We start from the raw sequence: 21691 nt of genomic DNA, 5'->3' as shown, positions 1-21691 counted from the left end.
TCCGCTTGACCAAACATAATTAAAACTACATATGCATGTATAATGAGACATTGCCTGACTGCTGATGATGTCTGCCATCCCCCTAACACCGCTATTAACACATGATGCTCAGAGCAACAGCCTGACACAACTCAGAACGCTCTTCTCCTTCTTTGACCCATCCTGCCATAACGCATGACTCATGCATGTACACATAATGTCTCTGTTGCCTACATCAACCCCTCAAAGCCTAATCCAGTCAAATGTGACCACAAAACACAGGGTAATCTCTACTCTTATCAGATATGACTATGCCATTGATGCCTGCTGGGTGTCCTGCTGTTGACTTGAACGGTTTTGCTCAGATGGCCATTGGTCGGACCGTACTCTCTGCAGCTCAGTTCATAAACAATGCCTCATGCTATAAAAAAGCAACCACTGATTGACCTTGGAATTCAAATGCATAGTTAGGAGACAGAAAAATAACTCCTCTGCAGCTCTGACCTGCCACCGCTGCTGTCTTGTGAAGAGGAGCTGAATCAGGAATATGAAAACCAAACATTAGGTGAAGAAACTTTGAAGAAACTTAGCAGCCTCTCCATAAATCACACCGAGACAGTGAAAATATATTCAGTAGCATCTTCAGTTTAAACTGCTTATCCTCCCACTACTGTGGCTATAGCAATGGGAACGGTTTTGTTGCAACACAGAATCATCACAAACTCTACCTGATATAATGTGAGCCTCCACAAGTATCAATCACAAGTTCAACAACAACAACAACCCATCTGTCTGTCTCAAAGTCTCTTTCCCAAAAATGCAATACTCTCCACTGAGGCTTTCATGTAGAAACTTATTCTGAATATCATAGCAATCAAAACCAGGTTCCTGAGCAATTACTTCTGATCGCAGCCCACTTGGCCTGGACGCTGTTTATCTGTGTTATGGGAATTCATCGGGCAAAACTCAGACAGCTGAGAGGGAGGTTATTTCTTGCCATGCGCCTTTGCTAGCATACATGCCTCCCCAAAGACGCCTCGACGATGGCTCAATGCTCATTTTAATTATCACATAAGCCTGATGATGTTAATTAAAAAGCAGACAGAAAAAGATCACACAGAGGGGAGAGCTTTGTACCCGAACGCACCGATAGATGCAGCGGCAGCTCTTGAAACGTATTCAGATGAGATTTCCTAGCCCTCTTGAAACGTATGCATTACAAGTGGGCGCATCAAGCCATGAGTATCAAACAGATTTTTGATGTTAGTTATTTGTGGTGGAAAATGCAGATTTCCTCAAATCTAAGAGATCTGTTGAAGCAGAGAAACTTCTATAAGATGTGTGCTCTAACAATATCTGCGGTCCCCTTCTGATATGTAGTGAAATATGTAAATGCAGTCTATCTGTGCTACTTACTTCATGGGCTTGAACAGCGCTTGTCCATAATTCTGGAAAGTCATGATCAACTTCAGCTGGGTCCCTCCCGATTTCATGGCTGAGAGGAAAAACAATCGAAATGTTTGATGAGTATTTCAGGCATAAACAAACACACATGCAGGCATATAAACATTAGCACGCAGAAATATGCCCGCACAATTGCACAGCTGTTTTGTAGCTTGCCAATTGGAGGACACAATGGCTGCACAATCACATCTGCTGACCAATTTGCCAGGCACTGTACAATCAAAGTGAAATTGTGGCAGATAGGAGCTGGGTGTGACTGAGAGACAGAGTGGTGTGAAAAGCATCTGCTGACAACTAGTCTGCTAGTTCTGGGTTTGATGGAGGGATGCAACTGTAAATGGACAATTTGTCAGAGTGTGACAGAGTGACTGTTTCTTGATAACAACATGTGCAGCTTTCTTGCCAAATAGATCCAGAGATTTAGCAGAGCGGCTTCAAGTGGCAGTTGTACAGTAGGTTTCATTTTGCAAAACATTTTCTGTCAAAAGTCCTGGAACTCGCAACCTGGTCACTTTGTATTGCACACTTTTAAAAAGAGCCACCACATCCATGTTAATTCACCAAGATACATCTGCTCATCTCTCATTTTTTATATTTCGTGTGCTTCATTGTATCTCCGGCATCTTACTAGGAGTGGGTATTGAAAACAAAGAGCCACAATAAATGCTATGACACTTGCATTGGAAATCTGTTTCTATGTCCACATAAAGTCCACTGATAAATCCAACTTGCCTTTTATTTTAATGCAATAACATTTTGAGAATCCTATTGCATCGAAACTCGGAGGACTCTTCATTTCCTGAATCAAATAACAATGAAATGTACAAGTGCACGTAACAGACCTGATTCTGAGCAGATGTTTCTCTGTACACTTTGTCAGGATTTGCTTGTGCACATTAGACTGCTTCTCCTCTGACTCCCACTAGGCTGAGCTCCTTGGCCCCCGGGTGAGGAGCGGGGGCACATGTCTCTGACGATCAGTCATGTCCGCGGTGTCTCCCAGAGGCTGACGGAGACTCACTGTGAGCTTCTTGTCTGCCTCCGACTCAAACAAAGGGAGCGCCAGGCCTGTCCTAATGCCTTGTGTTTCTGTCATAATGGACAGGCTTTCGGGGGATTTGCCCATTTATTACAGAGCATTAACTTGAGCATATTACACTATACAGCGCTTCTGCCTAACCCCAAAATCAACATAAGCCCGCTGTAGTGGACCCACTTATTGAATGGCTTGCTGGCTGTACTTCACCCATTACACAGAACTGTCTTTTGTGTTTATAGGCTTCTTGGCGTTTCCCTCAGATGTCCCTTGTTTGTATATGTCATTATTTCATTCTCTTTCCTTCCGTTATGCTCCGCCTGTCTCGCTTTGCTTTACTCACCGCTGGCAAGCCTCCCCATTTACCGTGACTCATTTTCAAAAAGCTTTAGTATGATATATCCACTGTTGCACAAAGTTCCATCTACATTACCTTTGGTCAGTGCCTCTTCTTCAGCACAGAGGATGGATATTGAGTGAAATTGAAAGCTAAATAATTTGCTGACGGCATTAGGACGACACATGTTCTAGATTTACTGAAGCCAGGTCAAAGGAAAAGTGCCCTATACATTAATCGTTAAACTTCGTACATCAATCCCTGAACCTTTGAGGGATTGCAGACGACCCTACAATGTTCTAATGCTGTGACCTTGAACCTATAAGCCACAATGCGTGAGAAGCTGACCTCAATACTCTGCTCTGTGCTGGATGTTTACAAAATGTTTATAATTGCAAACTACTAAAGGTAATCCCCTGTGAAAAAGCGGAAAAGCTCTGCTGATTGTTTCTCTGCACTGTCATGCAATCAAATAGGACTTGTACAACAGTAAACTTCAACTAGACATTCTTATGATTCCCCTAAAGGCATCTGTCTCAGTGTCCGTGCATAAATGTCTTAGATCCATCTCTTCAGCCGTTTCTCCAAGCGTCCACAAATGAAAGGATGTCTTTCCTTAACCTTCATGTTCTCTGTTCTTTAAGAGAGCTCCAGGCCTCGCCCACTACCATCAGATTCCCCCTGAATGCTGTGCAGTGATGATAAATCCCCTCCGCTCTCACCTGTGCCACTTCACGGCACTGTGCGTATGATTTATGAGTCCAGCTGAGGACTGAACAAAAGGCCGCAGAGAGACAAACACAGAGGGGGAAGAAGTGAAAATGCTGAGCAGGGAAACTTTCTAATGCTGTCTCTGTTGTGTAATTGTAGTGGGACAGGTATGTGGTAAGTGTGGGCACCAATTATCGGGCACAAAGCTTTGACGCATGCTACCAAACACAAAAGCACTGCATTTTTCTTTTCAGAAGACAGACGGTGTAATATACAGTAGGTGTGTCAGGGCGCTCATTGATGGTTTATAAATTACTAACAGAGAGCACAAAAAGCAAACACTACTAAGTGTAAACTGAGATGTGTAGCATGAATGATGAAAGATTGCAAGTTGCCTGTGAGGGAATCATAAAAATTAGACAGAGGAGGCAACCTCAATAAGAAATACAATGACACTGATGCACAAAGGAATGGAGATAACAGCATGCGCCACTGGAGGATATGTTGGTATTCATGTCGTTTGTATGAAGCCACTTTAGCAAACTTCACACTCAGACAACATCTCTTTTTTACAGAGCGTAAATAATGTCAGTATAATAAATTATAGTATGATAAATTATAGATATATGATACATTGATCGTGTGGTATTTATAACTGGATGGCCTAGCTACCTGTCAGCATTCCATCTGTGCACAAACTTATCTTGTGCCCTCATTGGTCATGTGCGCGGTTGGCCTACCTGCCTGTCAGCGTTCCAGGCCGGGCCGGCTAAAATGATTGGTCGTGCTTTTTACAGTACTACAGCTTCCACAGATGAAATTTTGTTATGGATTTTTTGTCAAAGCACTTCAGATATTCATTGCTATCGGGATGATAAGAGCATTCCATGGAATATAACAACGAGTGTATCTCGAGCCGGTTTCTCAAACGTATACCCCACCTTTAAGCAGCAGTAACACACATCTAAACAAACATGTTGACGGGGGCAAAAATGCTCTCACACAGCGACACACACACATTATATAATAAAGAAGGGTTGTTAGAATCTATAGTAAGCTCTCAATAGAAGAGGCAGCTGATCACTGTTTTATAAACTTGCGTGCATAAGCAGAAATACAGATAAGGGGCAAGATTTGTGTGATTGTGACCTCCTTCTCACACACGTGCGCACTTTACACACAGGAAGTCAGGTGCACTCAGTCCACTCTAAGGTTTCATTTTTTATTTAAAAGATAAAATGTTGGTGATTATGTGGGGAGGGTTGAGTTAATGGTTCACTTTTAACAAAAAGGAGTTTAGAGCATGCGTGTGGAGTTTCAAGGGGGACTATCGATATGTATGTTTCTATGTATTTTGTTTGTTTTTTCCATCAAGACTTATAAATAAGTGTCTAATGGTTTTAGGTGCTAACCTCTGGGATTTTTGTGTAGTGATACTGTTTTTGCATTTAAATTACCGATGATAATCAAATCAACCAGCTTGGGGTTTGATTGCTGATACTGCTCCTAAAACTTATTACATGTTTATTTTGTAATATTCATTGCTTTTACCCAACACATATGGCCATGGTGGCAAAGCCTCTGAGGTTGCATTACATCACAGGATAGTCAAAATATTGACCAAGACTTCACTGAAATTATACACACATCCAAACACACACACCTTGGTAACATAGCTCTCCCTGACTGACTCACCGACGCTGGTGATCCTCTGTGAGGCGAGGTCCTTCAGCAGGGCGTCCAGCACAACACTGTGTCTGGAGTACATCTCGTAGCGGTTGATGCCGATGTGGAAACGTAACCAGTTGGGGTAAGATTCTGCCATCACCTCTCCTGTCGGAGAGAACTCCTCCTCCTCCTCGTTCCCCTCCTCATTGTGCCTGAAAAACAGGGAGTGGAGAGGAGGGTTTACCAAGAAGTTGTGGTGCAAGCAGATTCCCATTCAGATTATCGTAAGTCGATGTTATTGATGGATGCAGTATTTGTTGCAGTCTGTTGATACAGCCAAACTGTAAAAGAGAAATTAGTGGTGGAGGAATTGGCACTGAGTATTTCGTCTATAATTAACACATGGATTTGTAACTATTTTAAGACGAAAACAAAGACAGTTTTGTTGACTGATATTTAAACAAAAACCAAGCAGGATGATTACTCATAAGTTGTGTGCGTAATAAGGTAAAATGGCATGAGAATATGAGACAGGGGTGCATGCAGCAGATGCATGAGTGGACATTACTGTACATTGACGGCAGATAAAACTGACAGGGTGTATAGAGGAACTGATTGATTTGAATATATTTAAACAGGCAGGCAGACAGACAGACAGACAGACAGACAGACAGACAGACAGACAGACAGACAGACAAACAGACGGATATATGCACTGGCATATGTCTCATGATAGGTATGCCTGCATGGACATTATGCAAAAGTATGCAAATTGGACAAACATCATAAAGCAATAAAGCTATTTCAAAACAACTACTTCATTGTAAATATCAGATAACTATGATGCAAGCATGTAGCCTATATCACCTGATTTTGGTCCCTATACTTTCATCTGATCAACCTTCCCATTAACAGTGAGAAATGGCAAAGCAGTCTGCACTGTCCCACTTGTAACCCTTTAAGTGTAACAGATGCCCATCAGCTTACCATCCTCCGTTCCCTGTTGCTTTGGGGTAAAGCCTGATGTCAGTGTTGAGGTTGAACAAAGTGTCATCGTTCGTGAAGGATGGAAGGTCAACCTTGTATAAAGGATGTTCAAAGAGAGCGGTCAGTCGGGAGACACCGTGGGCAGGGACGGTTCGACCCCAGCTGGCGTCTCCGATGAGCGGCTTGTGGTCCTCCGCCTTCCCTCCTGATGGTCTGATCCGCCGGAAGGACTCGGCTCTGTCACCGGCAGCTGCTGTGATCTTTTCCAGGGAATGCGACGTGAGGTTGGAGCTTGGCTCGTTGCTGAAATCTTGCAGGATTCTCAGCGTGTGTTTGTTAGGCCAGCCCGCTTCCGCCGCCGACCTGGCGCGCTGCTTCCCCCAGCCCTGCGCCTCCCCGCCCGGGTGCTGAGCGCACTGACAGCCGCTGTCCCCGCTGTCCGCTCCTGCCGCCCGCTTCTCTAGTTTCGGTAACAAGTCTATCATGATGTGCATTGTGCACGCGACCAGAAACACCATGAGTATCAACACTCGGAATTTACGAAACAAAATCATCTTAAAATGTATTTTCCTTACGCAGAGAAAGCTTTAAGAGCAGCGCACCTTACAGACACCGACATTGACGTCCAACACTGTTATGCGATGACAAAGCAGCAATGTTGGCTTCCAGTTGTACTGTAATCATTGCACACACAATGCATGTCAGCGTATCAACTCCATGATGTGCTCAGTCTTTATTTTTTACAATAGTCCAAATTCTTCATTCCCAGTCAGACAGGTGGACTGACCCATTGTGGGCTGTGGACTCTTCACTGGCAGCAGCTCAAGAAGTGCCTCTCATTCATTGCCTTGTTGAGCAGGATACAGTGTGAGGAGGACTGAACCCTAAATAAATCGTTAAGAAAATGAACAAGAAAGGAGGAGGAAGGAGTGGGTTCCAGTTAAAAACACCGATGTTCTTCCTTAAATCTGCTTCCTTCTATCGTTGCCAGCACGGAGTGAGATGTCAAATGTGTCATAACTGGGGGGAAAGTAACAGGAGGGATTGACATAGTCCGCAGAAACACAGCCTTCCTTGTATTTAGGATGATTAAAAAAAAAGTGAAATTCCATAAAGATAGTTGATCCGCTGAGATGCTTGGATGCTGTCCCGCTCTGATGTCTCGTTGAAGTCAAATCAGAGACTGGCTGGCAGGTGCAGGGATCCTGCTTGTCATATGCCCACTCCCTCCTTTACAGCGCCTTGTCTTCCTTCAAAGTGTTCATCCAGGGTGTGTGTGTTAAATATTATGATCGGAGCCCTCTGAGCCTCGGTAACGTCACAAGGAAGAGGCTGGCTGCGTCCTGCTGAAGCGCTAGTGACATGAGAGGCGAGCTTCAGGGCTGAGGACTGAAACCCTGGGAGGTTGCAATCCCCCTGCCTGCAGCCAGAGGGCGTTGGCACAGCCCGGAACACACCGCTGGATGTGTGATGTCTGATCTGAAGGACAATGCGAGTGCATACGGTGAAGACCCACTGTACGCCCTTATTCAGAGTGCACAATGAGCCGCTAGTAGTTTTAGAAGTGGACATAGGGGGCCTGAGGATGAGCCAAGGTAAATCAGTGCTCGCTAAATCAGGAATAATTGGAATTCAATGTTACAGCCATAAGAGGTTGACACAAGAATAGATGATTGATACAAACTGGCTCATTGCACTAAAGTTGGTTTAAACATGCTAAACACAACACACACAGTGCACTGGTCAAACACACAAACATACTAATATAAACGATTGCTATTTTAAGCTCCCAAGAGAACAGGCAGCTGATTTATAAACTCGCACATAAGCAGAAATGCAGAGAAAGTGCCATGCGTGTGATTGTGGCCTCCTTTTAAAACGCATGTACACAGGCACTGTGCACAAAGTAACCTAGATATTGGGATTTATTGTACACTTAGATAAGTGTACAATAAATAACAAATAGCCTTGCTTTTTGTTTGCCTAAATGCATTTAATTTACAATGATTTGTATTGCAGACAGGGCCGTCCCTGGCCAACTTGGGGCCCCAAGCGACATTGTGAGATGAGGCCCCCCCTCAAAGTACTTTGCAAATATAATTCCTGTTTATTATTATTATTATCAACACAGTTACTTTGTTATACAGTGAGGTAAATGGTAAATGTGCGTGTATGTCGCTCAGTATGCGTTTACAGGTGAATACGTCTGCATTTCCTGCCAAATACTAGCCTCGAAAAGATTCAGATAGAATGAATGCAAATAAACTACTTCTACTACTACTACTACTACTACTAATAATAATAATCAATTCAATAATATAAATACTATATTATTTTATTATAATATAGTTGTAATAGTCAAGACAAAACATGCTTATTACTTGCTCAAAAACGGATATTTCTTAAATCTGTATTTAAGCAATGTATCAACAACTACACACATTTTTCTATCAGTATTTCTCTGTGTTGTGGTCAGTGTTGGGCAAGTTACTTTTAAAAAGTAACTAGTAATAGTTAAAGTTACTGCTCTCAAAAAGTAACTAGTTACTTTATGAGTTACTAAATTGTAAAAGTAACTAGTAACAAGTTACTTTACTTTAAAAATAATAACAATAAAAATACAAATGTTTGTGTTGTTCTGTGGCACAGTAAGACAATGCTTTCTGTCCTGCGCACAGTTTACATTTGACCGTAATATTTGTTGCGTCCTTTATCCCCACAAATTGAAAATAGTGGTTATATCTCCAAGTTGTAAATGCACTGCTGCTCTCGCTGATACTTGCATCTGCCATTGTGTGTGTGTGTGCTGGTGGTGAGCGTTGCCGTGTGTGTGTGTGTTAGCATTAGCAAGTGTTCGTGTGTGTGTATTTTCCCCATAAGGCGAGACCCAACCAACTCTGTCTGATTGGCTTACCCTGAAATGTTACCCCGCGTTAACCAATATTCACTCCTCTCTGGTTACTTTCACTTTTCCATGGTGCTGTGAGAGGACATCGCTGTATTCGCCTGTAAGTTACATCCGCAGGGAGATTCGATTCAGTTCCATCACATAATGTAACGCAGTAACGCACCCATTTAAATCACAGTAACTATAACGGCGTTACTTGATGGTAATAGGTAACTAGGAACGCTATTAGTTGCCGCAAAAAGTAGTTGCGTTACTTTGTGACGCGTTGGTCCCAACACTGGTTGTGGTTGACATGATGATGACTGTTAGGAGTAAAGGAGAGAGGCTGAGCATCACCATGAAATGTGCAAATTGACATAAAAATGAATAAAAAGGGAAAAAATGCTCCATGTTTTTTAGGCTGTGGGGTGCGCGGAGAACTGCGCTGAGAACTGCGCACAAGCCGAGCTCATAGGCCGAGGCCCCGTGCGCGAGGCCACCTGCGCAATGTGAGGCCGCATGCAGCCTGCATGATCGGCCTGTAGGTAGGGATGGTCCTGATTGCAGAGTAAGGCTGTTAAATCATAGTCAAGAAGCCAATAAATCAGGTCAGATATGTTAGACATTTTTGATGGATAGAAACATTTAAGAATAAATACTACTTTGATCTAATTGTCTGTGGATCTTTGTAACAGATACATATGTCTCTATTAAAACTAATAAAATATTCAACAGTGTCTACTTCATAAAAGAAACAGCAATGCATATAAAAAACATTTGGGCTGTCACAACGTCAGGTTTTCACTATACTATAATCCTAGCCAATATAATTCACAATAACAATATGATCGCGATGTATATAGAACATATTAAGAAAAACAATAATAATGGCATCAGTTAAATTCATGTTAAACTTTGTTTACTCTGCTCAAAATATAGATAGATCATAATTAATGTATATAAAATAAGGAGGTGCTGGATTATTTACACAATATTAATATATCTTATCAATTTAACTTTTATCTCTGGTTTGGTCTCCACCTGCTATGATAAATATTCGTTTTTTTACATAATACCGATAGCCTACTTGACTATTTTCACTTGTTTACTGTAAATCTCTGTTTTATACGATTGATGTATATTATAATACAATCCGTTTTGTTTTGTCCACAAACCTCTCCTTGGATGTTTCACATTCAAAACACACCTGCCCGCCTTCTTAGAGGCTATTTATTTCAATTTGCTGATTAAGTGAAACACACCTCTCATTTACTGTAAACCACAGGGGGACAAAACAATAAGAGCAATTACTGCAGCGTGAACTTATAGCTGGGGCTGGACTAGATTCCCTGATACTTTGCAGGACTGAACGAAAAACATTTTAAGTGCCATGGAGTTCATTCAAGCAGCTGATTGCAGGCCTTTAGACTGCCAGACAAAAATATGCAAACACACTCCGACAATCTAACCATTTTATCATAAAGCAGACGTTAGACAGAAAGCTAGAAATGTCTTCAGCCCGGTGGAATCACAAAGTAATATAATGAACAAATTATACTTTTTCTTTCAGCTTGTGTCTGTGGCTTACCAATTGAGCCCTGCTGGAAGAGCTTCACTTGGCTTCTGCCCCTCCTCCCAGAGGCACTGAGTTGGAGTTCATGCCACTGCCAGATTTGTGCATCTAAATAAAACAGAATCTTAAAGCTTACAAGCAAACAAATTGTTCTCCCAAAGGCGTGCCTTCTGTCCCAACTCATCTCCTTCTCCAAACAAAAACAAATTGGCACACGCAGAAACATTGAAATCCACGCATACTAAAAGGTATTTTATGTATGAAATAATTTTCTTCTTCTCAAAGATTAAAGATAAAAGGTTAACAACCACATGTGAGGGATCGTATATTTTATAGTAGGAGCAGTCTGAGCCTGCAAGCTACAATTTCTTCTGGCACAGAGGAGTTCCAGACCTATATCAGACGATGAAGCATATTTATAGTTGTTTGCTAGAAGCAGTTGTCTACTCTCCAAAACATGACTTCTTCTCTATTATGCCAAATGTTTTAAAACATATTTTACCAATACTCATGCAATTGTTGTTCCAATAATCATGCAAACTGATGGAGATAAAGTGTCAAAAAAGAGTTGATTATTAAGCAATTGTTTCATTCATGCTCTTGGCAACAAAGCAATTAAAAGGACTTTGAGAGATTCAGATTGCACGCCATTTTCATCTGAATGAAAGTGGAATTATAATGTCAAGAAGGTAACAAAAGGAAGCATTTCATTTGTCCACAGGGCCTCTAGAAAGCAAACACAACTTCAATTTTTTCTGTGGATTCACGCCATGGTGTCAAATTCATGTAAAGGTTCAAAGTGCTCCATGACGAGCCATAAGTATTTTGACATTTTATGAAACACCAGGAAAGAAATATAAAATTGCAGCTCGTCGTTTTATATAAGATTAAGTGGAGACACTCTGTATGGACTCTCATTAAGTCCCAAAATAAACACACTTATGCCTCAGTACAGCAGCAATATAAATGTATTTATTTTGTTATAGCTTTGTATACATCATGTTATACCTAGATTTAAGGGAAATGTGACATGTTTTGCTATAAATTAACTAATGAGTTAATTTTTCAGGGTTTATAATAATGAAAGTAATCTTATTTAAGATCAAACTATGTATTTTTTATCTCAACCAATGTATCTAAAAGTTGCCTATACTTCAATTATTTTAAGAATTTTCTTTCAAGAGTGATATTTGCATACATATTTTCCTTTTGGTAACCTTCGACCCATTAAAGGAGAAGAGATTAAATATGCAGTTCAGCTTCACAGGGACTGCAGCTGGTCTCATAACATTTTGATTAGCCTTGGGTTTTAGAGAAGGATTCACCTTGTGTTTAAAATAAGATGGGATGGGAGGGTAGGGGAGAAAAAAGGATCTAAGGCTAAGAAAATCAATGCTTACTCTGGATTCAGGTCTGACTTGGCCCTTTGGAATCCACTGAGGAATATTTTGGTGTCTGCCTTTGTGTCTGAGTGTTTGACCCCGGGGCTCGTCTGCTCCTCAGGTTGGAAGCAGACTTTTTAAAAGTTCAGTTTGAGCTCCCAGACCTCAGCAATGTCAAAGTAATGTGCATGAATCAAGGTTAAATATAACATAGACAGATAACTTTAGCACCAGATTATGGTGATTTTATTTTTCTGAATCCAATGAATCAAACATTCACAATATCTTTCTCTGGGGAGCCCTAATAAAATACTATCTTACCCCTTTTATCGCTGAGTTCCATAAAAGGCCATAAGCTTAGTCACATCTTGCCCTGTTAGGCGGTTTATGAGCCTGATGATTTGTTAACAGCTAATTTCAAGCTGAGGCATAAATGGCTGCGCAAATGTCACAAGTATAGAAGTTGTAATTGGAGAATAATGCTGGCGAGTTATAGCTATAAAAATGTTGTTTTGACAAATGGCTTATCATCGGGCGCTGCTGGTGGGGTAAAATAAAGGAGGGTGTGGCCAAGCGAGTCAGAACTAGAGAGAGAGAGAGAGAGAGAGAGAGAGAGAGAGAGAGAGCCCACTGCAGGGGTCTGCACTGTTGCACTCTATGTGTAAACCTTTGCCAGAGAAACAATCTTAGAGTGAGTAGCGACTTACATTTGAATCTTTAAATTGACATTTTAAAGGTCTTTCAGTTTAAATGACTCTGCATTTATTTGTAAAGGTGATGTGCTGAGTACATTGATGTTACAGGCAATATTTCTTTATGTGAAATTCAATATGAAGCATAACTGGCACATGGAAAGCATTTCCTATGGACCCCGTGCCAATCACAGCAGGACGCAGAATTAGAATAATGAGACTACAGAGGTCCCGCTGCGTTGATCTCTTTATTTCAATGACCCAATGAGTCAATTTGAGCAAGGGGATTTTAAATCAGGGGGTGGTAGGGTGTGACCTTGGAACTTTATGGAAAGAGGGGATGGTTATATGTGCTTTGTGTGATTTGGTTTGTATGAATGGACTATTTCTACAAAAGACCTGACAGTGTTACAGCAGCTGCCGGCCCATCTTTCATCACCGTGCCCAGGTAGTGAACTCACATCTGTCCATCAAAGGCTGACACAGTCGTTGACACCTTGTTGTCAGCCAAGGTCCCACATCACACCGCTATCAAGGCCAGATGATAGATGTCTGCCTTTCAGTTTTACTCTGAGGTGACTATTAATATTAAATGAGCTCAGTTTCGGCGATGATGGATGATGACAACTGTGTCATTTTACTGTATATGCAAAGACATACAAGTTAGGCTTCCTATGTGGAGGTGGTTCTCTTAAGTGCTTGAGTATCTTCCTGCCTGAACTGGACTCAGGCCAACTGATTACAAATGCCTTAAGGTGGTAAAGCAAGTCTTAATGTTGTTATATAGGCATTGGGAGATTATCAGGAAACATTATTCTTTTAGCAGGAAACTTGTAACTCTTTTCTCTGTTCTAGTCTTTGTTTGTGATTAAGCCCATGCCTTCCAAACACTTGAAGGTGCTTCCTCCACTGAGCCACTCACCTTTAAGGATGACATGCACATGCAGCACCGGGGACCTCTCAGTAACACGACAGCCCCCCTCCTGATGTCCTGCTCACCTAAGAGAGATACAGGACAGAGTTTAAGTAATGCCTGCTTAGTTAGAAAAGTCTTATCGTAATTCATGCAACTCTTACATCATTGTTAGACCATAGGGAGACAGTAGGTCAAAGCAAAAATGCAAAACTGCTGCGATAGAGGTAGACAGTAAGTGTTATAAAAGCACATTGTTCGGGATACGATACAATATTACTTTATTTGTCAGATCAAGCCTGAAATTGGACTTGCGTCACAGCAGCTCTATGTCCAACATCAACAGACAAGTATCCAGACACAATACATGAAACACAAACAACAAACATTTAACATAACAGCACAATCAGTGAGAGAAAAGCTGCTCAAAGAGCCTTCAGCGTGCATTTGATCATTTAGCTCTGTGTTTACTGTGAGGATTGACTGATGCACAAAGGAGTGCTTCAGTCTGACTTTATTGAATCGTGGGACTCTGTATCTCTGATTAGATGGTATCAGTTCATATTCGCTGTTCAGAACATGGTTTGGGTCAGAGAGGATGTTGTGGGACAGCCTCACTAGGTTGTTATGATAGGCTGAGTCATAGAGTCTCTGACAGGGTTGACCAACAGTCTTTGAGCAGATTTTTAAAAGGTGGAGCAGTTTTGATTTTAAAGCTGCTAACAAACATTTGTACCAGGTAGTATTGCAGTACTGTAGAATAGACATGATCACAGATGTAAAGAACAACAGAAGAATTTATCTGCTCGCCTCAAAAGACCTAAGACGGTGGAGAAAATAAATTATTTGTCCTTTTGAACAGATCTGTGATCAATGAGATCCTTCCATGACAGCAGATGGTCAATCATTACACCCAAGTATTTGTATGAAACAAACGTATCATCCGCTTACACATTTGAAAAAATGAAACCGTAAACACAAAAACATATTATGTGAAGAATTGTAAATGATCTTACCTAAGAGACATAGAACTGTTGGCACGTCATTGAATATGTTCTACCCTTCTGCTAATGTGGATAGAAATGTTGACCAAAGAGAAGTTGTACTGTATAAAATAAACTAAAATACCACTCTTTTACACCTCTTTGCATGAAACTGCACCTACAGATTGTTAGAAAACCAACATCCAGTATGCCTCCTAAGAGCTCATTGATTCCATGTTGATGATGGAGTCTGAAGATCGTGAACTCTAACTTTTGCACCCACTACCTTTATTCTAATACTGGAAGAGGAGCAGCATAATGGCTGAGTGGTCCAAGAATCAGCTGTGAGTCAGGGGTCGGATATCATCTTCTCTAATTCCTCACATTTAAGTGCTTTAATATGTGTGTGTGCACGCATGTTTGTGTGTGGCAGTAGTCTTGTACAATAAAGGGTTGGTAATTTTAGCCGTAGCCAACAACCTGTGCCCTCAATTAATCAGCTTGTAAACGAACACAGAACACAAGGTGAAAAGAACATGTTTTCAATTCCTATTTGACTTATTGCTCATTACGCTTATCACAGAAACCTATTTTAATGACATTGCACTTGGGGACAAAGGAGAAAATGATTTATTATTGTTGCACCGCCGGCTCCTTTTTCACGATGCATATTGTTAACATGGGAATAACAATTGCTGAGAATCACATTCAGTCACTCGGAAGGTTAAATAAGCACCTTGTCCAAAGCTATGACAATAAGAAACAGCAGTGAGAGGGGACGGGTCTGTGACCACTCACTGTAGCAGAACAGAGTCTTACATTGCAGCGAGGTCATTGGTAGGCTGGGTTGCGGTGGTAATATGCTGTCGTATTAGCTCTCTGGATGTCAGAATGTGATGCCTCGGAGCGAGATCATGGGCTGTATCTCCTCCAGCAGGGCTGAAGCTGGAACCCTGCTCGCCCAAACAAAAGTAATGCGCATCAATGAATAATGATGATAATGTTAGCGAGGTGTCAGTTCCGATAATACATGCTTTGGATATTGCCTTTAGCTCGCCAGACACAAGTCTTAGAGTCACAGATTTCTTGCCCTGGTTTTGAAAGCTGTGGAAATAAAATCCAGCACATGGAATAAAATGATGAATTGCTCCTTATGGCCAATGGGCAAATGGACGCCAAATCAATGTCCATTTGGAATATGGTTAATTAATGGATCAGTGCAGAAAATGGTGGGCAGTTTGGAAGATTGTTGGCATGGTCTAATCAAAAGTCAATGAGGTCAGGTTTAGTAGCTGTGCTAGGTTCAAGGCAAAGAACCAGATGGGAATTAAATACTGCAGCTCTTTGAGATTTTGCTGTTGTGTCCCATCCAAACTAGTAAAAAAAAACAAAAAACGATCCTTCCAAGGGAAAAGACATTGATCCAGTCCGTACCCAGTTGTGAACTATGTTACTCAAAGTCTGCATAGGGCAGGATGGAAGGTTCAACGCAGGAGGCTGCTGTACGTTTCCCATTTCCAACCAACAGTAAATCTTGGTTTCGTTAAGCGAAGATAGTAATCTTTTCATACCGAACCATAACCAAGAGGTTATTATTGCAACCATGATGATAAAGATGCTCTAACTATAGTCAAACCTAAACCATAATGTTAACATGATGTTTCCCTAACCCTAACCTAGTTTTTGGGCCTACACCCAACCACATCATAACATTGATTCATATTCAATAGTGACGTGTAACATTTTTGAAAAGTGGTTCCCAACAACAATTTTGTTGTTGTTTAACTTGGAAGACATTGTAATATCCAGCCACCATTACTGCTGAGGAAAATCTAAATCACATATTCAGCATGAACATTTGGCAAAAATGGTAAAACACAATTAAAATGTGAACAGAACGGACAACATGTTTTGTCTCCGTCTGAAGCTAGTGCTAAAGGAATGGCTAACACATTTCATGATATTCTGGCTTTTCAATTGAGATATTTCTCATATAAAAACTGTGGCTGATTAAAATGTAGCACTGTAAACTGTAAACAAAATTGTGATGGCTGTCACCAGAAACATTATAGGATTCATCCTCTGGGATTTGTGACTTTTTGCTATTAGCTAGATGCTGACAATGTCAAAAGTATTGGTCAACATCCAGTATTGACCTGAATGTTTGCCAAAGATTGTGAGTCATTTGTCTAGTAATATAAATAATAATGCTGGATTATACCACAGCCTGGTCAAACCAACAAACACCATCATCTTGTGCAAAAGCAATTTATACTGGTTTATACAAATGTATGCAACACACTGTATTTTTAAAGTGATTATGAACTCGCTGTGCTCCTGTTTGGATAAGGTAACCTGGTGATAGTTTTACCTGCAGTGCCAGGTTAGCACGACATGTCGTGGGTCATCAGAAAGCCAGGGCTGGTATGAAGACCTGGCTACCCTCCCCTCTGATTTCATCCTGGGTGCAGGGTCTGTCTGCAACAGAGCAGCCGCCGGCCCTCCCTTCCTCCTCTTGGCTGAGGCTGATTTAACAGGCTGTTTGTTACACAAGAGTTTGGCATGGGCACAGTCGTGTCGCTGATCCCTCATGGGCCACATCCTGTTACTGCTCTGCTCCCACTCGCTTGTTGACACATAGGTCATTGCAGGGCGTTGGCTTAGCTTCCAAACATCCAGACATAAAAAGACATGGCAGAGAGACAAACATAAGAAAGCACATCGCACAAAGTTGCCTGGTCAAGTGAGCAGCGGGCAGAAATTTCTCTTCTCATTACAGTGCCAGTTTGTGTGTGTGTGTGTGTGTGTGTGTGTGTGTGTGTGTGTGTGTGTGTGTGTGTGTGTGTGTGTGTGTGTGTGTGTGTGTGTGTGTGTGGATATGTTGTGATTGGCCATGACTTTTCATCCTGGAAGCCCATAATTAGGCCGCAATAGAATGCTGCCGAGGAAGGATGAGGTTAAAGAGTGGGAGCGAGCGGCCTGTTTTCACAAACATGATGAGGCTTAATTACAGCAGTGTAACCCCCACTGGACCTTTATGACACGCTTCCTGTGATTAGATGAAATTATCGGTATCGATTGTAAGAGGAAGAGTAGAATTAGGGTTAATTGCATTAGAATAATTACTTTATAGCTGAGCCCTGTCCTTGATGATGAGGCTGCAGTGTGCCAGGTGAAAACTGCTTTATGTCACAAAGCATTGAAAGTTGTTTAAAGCTGTAATGCTGCAAATTAGAGGCTTTTTTCAGTGTTTGTGTAAATGACCACCCAGTGTCCCTGATGCAGAGCTACAGATTGATGTATAAAATAAAGAAGTGTGTCACTGTTAACTGTAAATACTTGCTCCTTTTATCCCTATATTCAGTGGTACCCAGTGGCGGAACCAGAGTATTTTTATTGGGTAATCTATGGTAGGGCTAACCCATACAGTGGTGGGGCTCAAATCAGTAGCCTATTTGCAATGTAATTACATACACGCTGTATCGCCCCTCTTGACAGTGAAACGCCACGCGTGAGGTTTAGACTATTTCCCTGTCTCAATCAAAATGGAACTGTAAATAAAACGGCACATGTGTCTTGTAGTAAATAAAAAGGGATCAATGTGAACGTGACGTATGATAGTACACGTTGAAGATCCAAGGGGGATACTGAATCGCGGTTCCGACTGATCTCAATCAGTAATGCATGACGCAGACCGAACGTTTCGTTGCTCCGATTGGCTGTAGGTCTATTCAAACTGCATTCGGAGGCATTTTGATCCGACCGCGGCCGCGCTGATATTATAACGCCAGAGAATTTCCACACCTTTAGTGTATAAAACTCCCCCACTACTTAGACTATTCCTTGCACCCCTCTTCTAGCATAAGCCCGAATGGTCTCAACCATATTGCATCAGTAACGTGCACTTGTTGTTACAGCAGGATCAGTTTGTGTGTTGTGGACACGACTGGTATATTTTCGCAATTCGTGTTCTCAACATGCTTACTTTAACATAATTTTTCATGGTGGGGCTAAAGTCGGGTAAGTCATTTCTTGGTATGGCTCTAGCCTACCCCTGCCATACCCTGGCGCCGCCACTGGTGGTACCACTCAATCCTTCTCCATTTATCCATGCAACTCCCTCCAGTTTTTCCAATACCAACCAATTAGGTCTACGTTTGATTATGATCGATATACTCGTGACCTTTTTGTCACCTCAGGCAAATGTCAATAGGTATTTGAGGTTGCCATGTCAGGGCTCTGCTCTGCACCCTCAGTTCATCGGTATTTCACCTTTGTATCAATAAATATAAACTCAACCTAATGCTAACTCATACAATAAATGCGTTCTGCTGATATTTATCATCCCGCTTCTAATCAGTTTTACACTGAACACCTTGATTAATACAAAGAAAAGCAATAGAGGACAGTAGAAGGGAAACAATATAACAACATCCCCTGAGAGATGATACTATGGTGCACCATGAAATAGCGTTAGTGTATGATGTATCAGAACAAATAAAACAAGCCTTTTTTGGGAGGACCGTGGTTGCAGATGTGGTTTTTGTATGTGATTTGTCCTGTCAACAACATCTCGTGTCCCTGCATGTTTCACTCTCTCCCTCCCACAGGTTTTGGACCTCGTCTGGTTGTGAACCCAGACAACCTTGATCTCCTGCCAGAGACTGTGGCTAGAGGGCAGGAAAGGCCACTGAAAGTCACCCTGCTCCCAGGTCACCGCGGTCTGGACGCCGACATGGGATCGCTGGGTAAACAAATGGTTTTAGTCAGGGGGCAGCTCGGGGCAGCTCAGGGCAGCCGATACTAGGGCGTGTGTTTGGTATGCATGTGCGTGCATGTTCCAAATAGTGTAAAAAGTTTTGAAGGATTGCATGCCGTCTCCTGGAGCTCTTGGCTGATTCATGTCTCCGATTTGGACACATGTTTGTGTTATATGTCGGGAGGAAATCTTCATTATTGGAGATCTTCAGGCCTGTATGAGCTCGGGGTGGGAGGGCTGTTTAAAAACATCTCATCAATATCATTTCTCAGCATTGCCACTGACAGGCATTAGTGCACCGTCAGAAGAAATTACTGAAAACTGTCCCCCATGCATATTCATGCTTGTATATCACAACAGCAATGGACAAAATGAGCTCACTATCAGCAAATTAACAATGCAACTCAAACAGACGGATTGATTTTGATATAATCAGCTTAAGTATGACTCTGCCAAGTTAAGGAATTACTGTATGACGGCTCATTTGCATAATGGGTGTCCTCAAACAAATGTAATCACGTCAGATTATGTCAATCTGTTTGTTTAAACACGATGATGTCATGACATGTGTCTGGCTTTAAAGGGAGAATTCCACCTCAAGATACACAAGTTACATTAATGTGACAGGAAGTAATGAGTCAAAGCTTCCAGTTTCTAACAATCACAGCTGAGAAAGGATTATATTTAATCGTGTTTAAGATGTTGTGCTGCTAATATATCTGGTGTGTTTGGTTCTGTGACAGTCATCAGAGTTAAATTACCTTCGCATCTCATGACTGAAATGAAAATCTTCTTTCTGTCACGGTCTGATCTTTCAAGGATACAACTGTTTTTTGCTGAAAAATGGATAATAATTCAGGTACAAGTTAGTGAATGATGCACACACTAAAAGATCATTGTACTAATAAACAAACAATGAACCAGGTGTACATTTAAAACAAGAAGCTCATAGTGTAGGATTCATTATTCAGATTTCATATCAACATTTTATAAAGTAAAAATCAAATAAAACTATTTCCAGCCGTTTCTCTTGAAATGTGGTGTACTAGACTGCAAATATCCAGCCTGGCTGATGTTTGCCTTTCTTAAATCATCAAAATATCCAATGCCAACCTTTCCTTGGCTTTTTGCACGTCTACATAGATTAGAGTTATCATGTAAAGCAAATGTATCATTTCCTCTCAAGTTAATCTAACCATCTGCCCTCAGCATTCCACGTTCCTGTTGTGTCAATTCTTCTCAAATAAAGAAATGCGAAAATTCCTTTCTAAAAGGAAATGAAAGCAGATTGTTACCCAGCAACGCAGGTGGAATCCTTATCCACTCCATAAAATAACCGATACTCAGCTGCTGCACATGCTCTTTGTTTCCCCAAAGCAGCTCCAATTATATTTAAAAAAGAGTGGGAAAAAAAGAAGATGATACAAATTCTAAATCCACTCAAGCATGACTAAATGACTTCCGAACCATTTTTGTTCCGAAGTGTGGATTGATGTAGCCTAAGGAGAACATCAAAGAAACATAAAATAATGGAAATGGGTGGCGTTGAAATAATATCGTAGCTGAACTGTATCATTAGTGATGTGATCATTCATTGTTACATTTGCATTCACTAAGACAGCTGGTAAGCATGTGATTTGTGCTGAACACATTTTTATTCTCTTTTGAATAAGTGAACAAGACATCTCTCATTCTTCTTAATGTGCAGCAGAGATACATAAACAGTGGTACTACATGAAGGCAAACTAAGGTAAAGTCACCTCACTATTACGGCCACTAAAGTACAACATAATGTGAAGCAATCATAGGTCTTGATCTCCTTAACCATAAACGCACTGTGTGTACAGTCTTTTGTTTGTGTAGCTTTAAAGGTCAAAACATGCGATGGCTACGAGCCAGTTGTGGAGCAAACAATGTAACCTCCTGCAGCACTATATCACTTTGACATGATAGGCTATTCATAATGTGCGCATTTAATATTTCATACATTCATACATTGCTGCATGCCATACATATTTCATGTACAAGGTTCACTAATGCATTATAATATATAACAAATTAGCTTTGTGCGACTTGCTGACAAAATGGGGAAATGCCCTCCACCAGTATGAATGTGGCCCTAAATGTGGCCCCTGAGGACCTTCATTCACCATCACTGTGGGCTGTCATAATGCTCTGCAGCGTCCCTCATGTCCCCTCGCCTCCGGCAGAAAGCTGAGTTAGCTGTGCTAATGTTTCTCCAGTCCGCTGGGAGTAAACGTGATGGATCGGACAATGAGTCAAGGAATAAAGAAAATGTGTTTATGTCCGCTCTGAGAAT

At 41.4% G+C, this 21691-nt stretch overlaps 2 protein-coding genes across 8 annotated transcripts in view; both read right to left on the bottom strand.

The window, feature by feature from the left end:
- fam20ca (FAM20C golgi associated secretory pathway kinase a) overlaps positions 1-7515 on the bottom strand; it is a 37467-nt gene extending 29952 nt beyond the window's left edge. The window contains exons 1-4 of one of the 2 annotated variants that reach the window (XM_079644832.1): positions 6183-7515; positions 5223-5407; positions 1396-1474; positions 484-513 (exon numbers count right to left, since the gene is read on the bottom strand). In XM_079644832.1, the coding sequence (XP_079500958.1) occupies positions 484-513; positions 1396-1474; positions 5223-5407; positions 6183-6736 (848 nt within the window). In that variant the 5' untranslated portion in view covers positions 6737-7515. The remainder of the gene's footprint in view (positions 1-483; positions 514-1395; positions 1475-5222; positions 5408-6182) is intronic. The other variant, XM_079644833.1, reaches the window with a different exon arrangement.
- Positions 7516-13635: 6120 nt separating this feature from the next.
- LOC307015887 (uncharacterized protein) overlaps positions 13636-21691 on the bottom strand; it is a 138374-nt gene continuing 130318 nt past the window's right edge. The window contains exons 3-6 of one of the 6 annotated variants that reach the window (XR_013801672.1): positions 20133-20207; positions 16984-19356; positions 15432-15565; positions 13636-13715 (exon numbers count right to left, since the gene is read on the bottom strand). Coding sequence is in view for 1 of the 6 variants with exons in the window: in XM_079644834.1 (XP_079500960.1) it covers positions 13712-13715; positions 16984-17271 (292 nt within the window). In the remaining 5 variants the exon portion in view is untranslated. The remainder of the gene's footprint in view (positions 13716-15431; positions 15566-16983; positions 19357-20132; positions 20208-21691) is intronic. The other 5 variants (XR_013801669.1, XR_013801673.1, XR_013801670.1 and 2 more) reach the window with 5 other exon arrangements.

Source organism: Notothenia rossii, assembly GCF_949606895.1.
Source record: "Notothenia rossii genome assembly, chromosome: 8".
Taxonomy (NCBI): Eukaryota; Metazoa; Chordata; class Actinopteri; order Perciformes; family Nototheniidae; genus Notothenia; species Notothenia rossii.
Note: the sequence above shows the minus strand (reverse complement) of the source record. Positions and strands in the feature narration are given on the sequence as shown.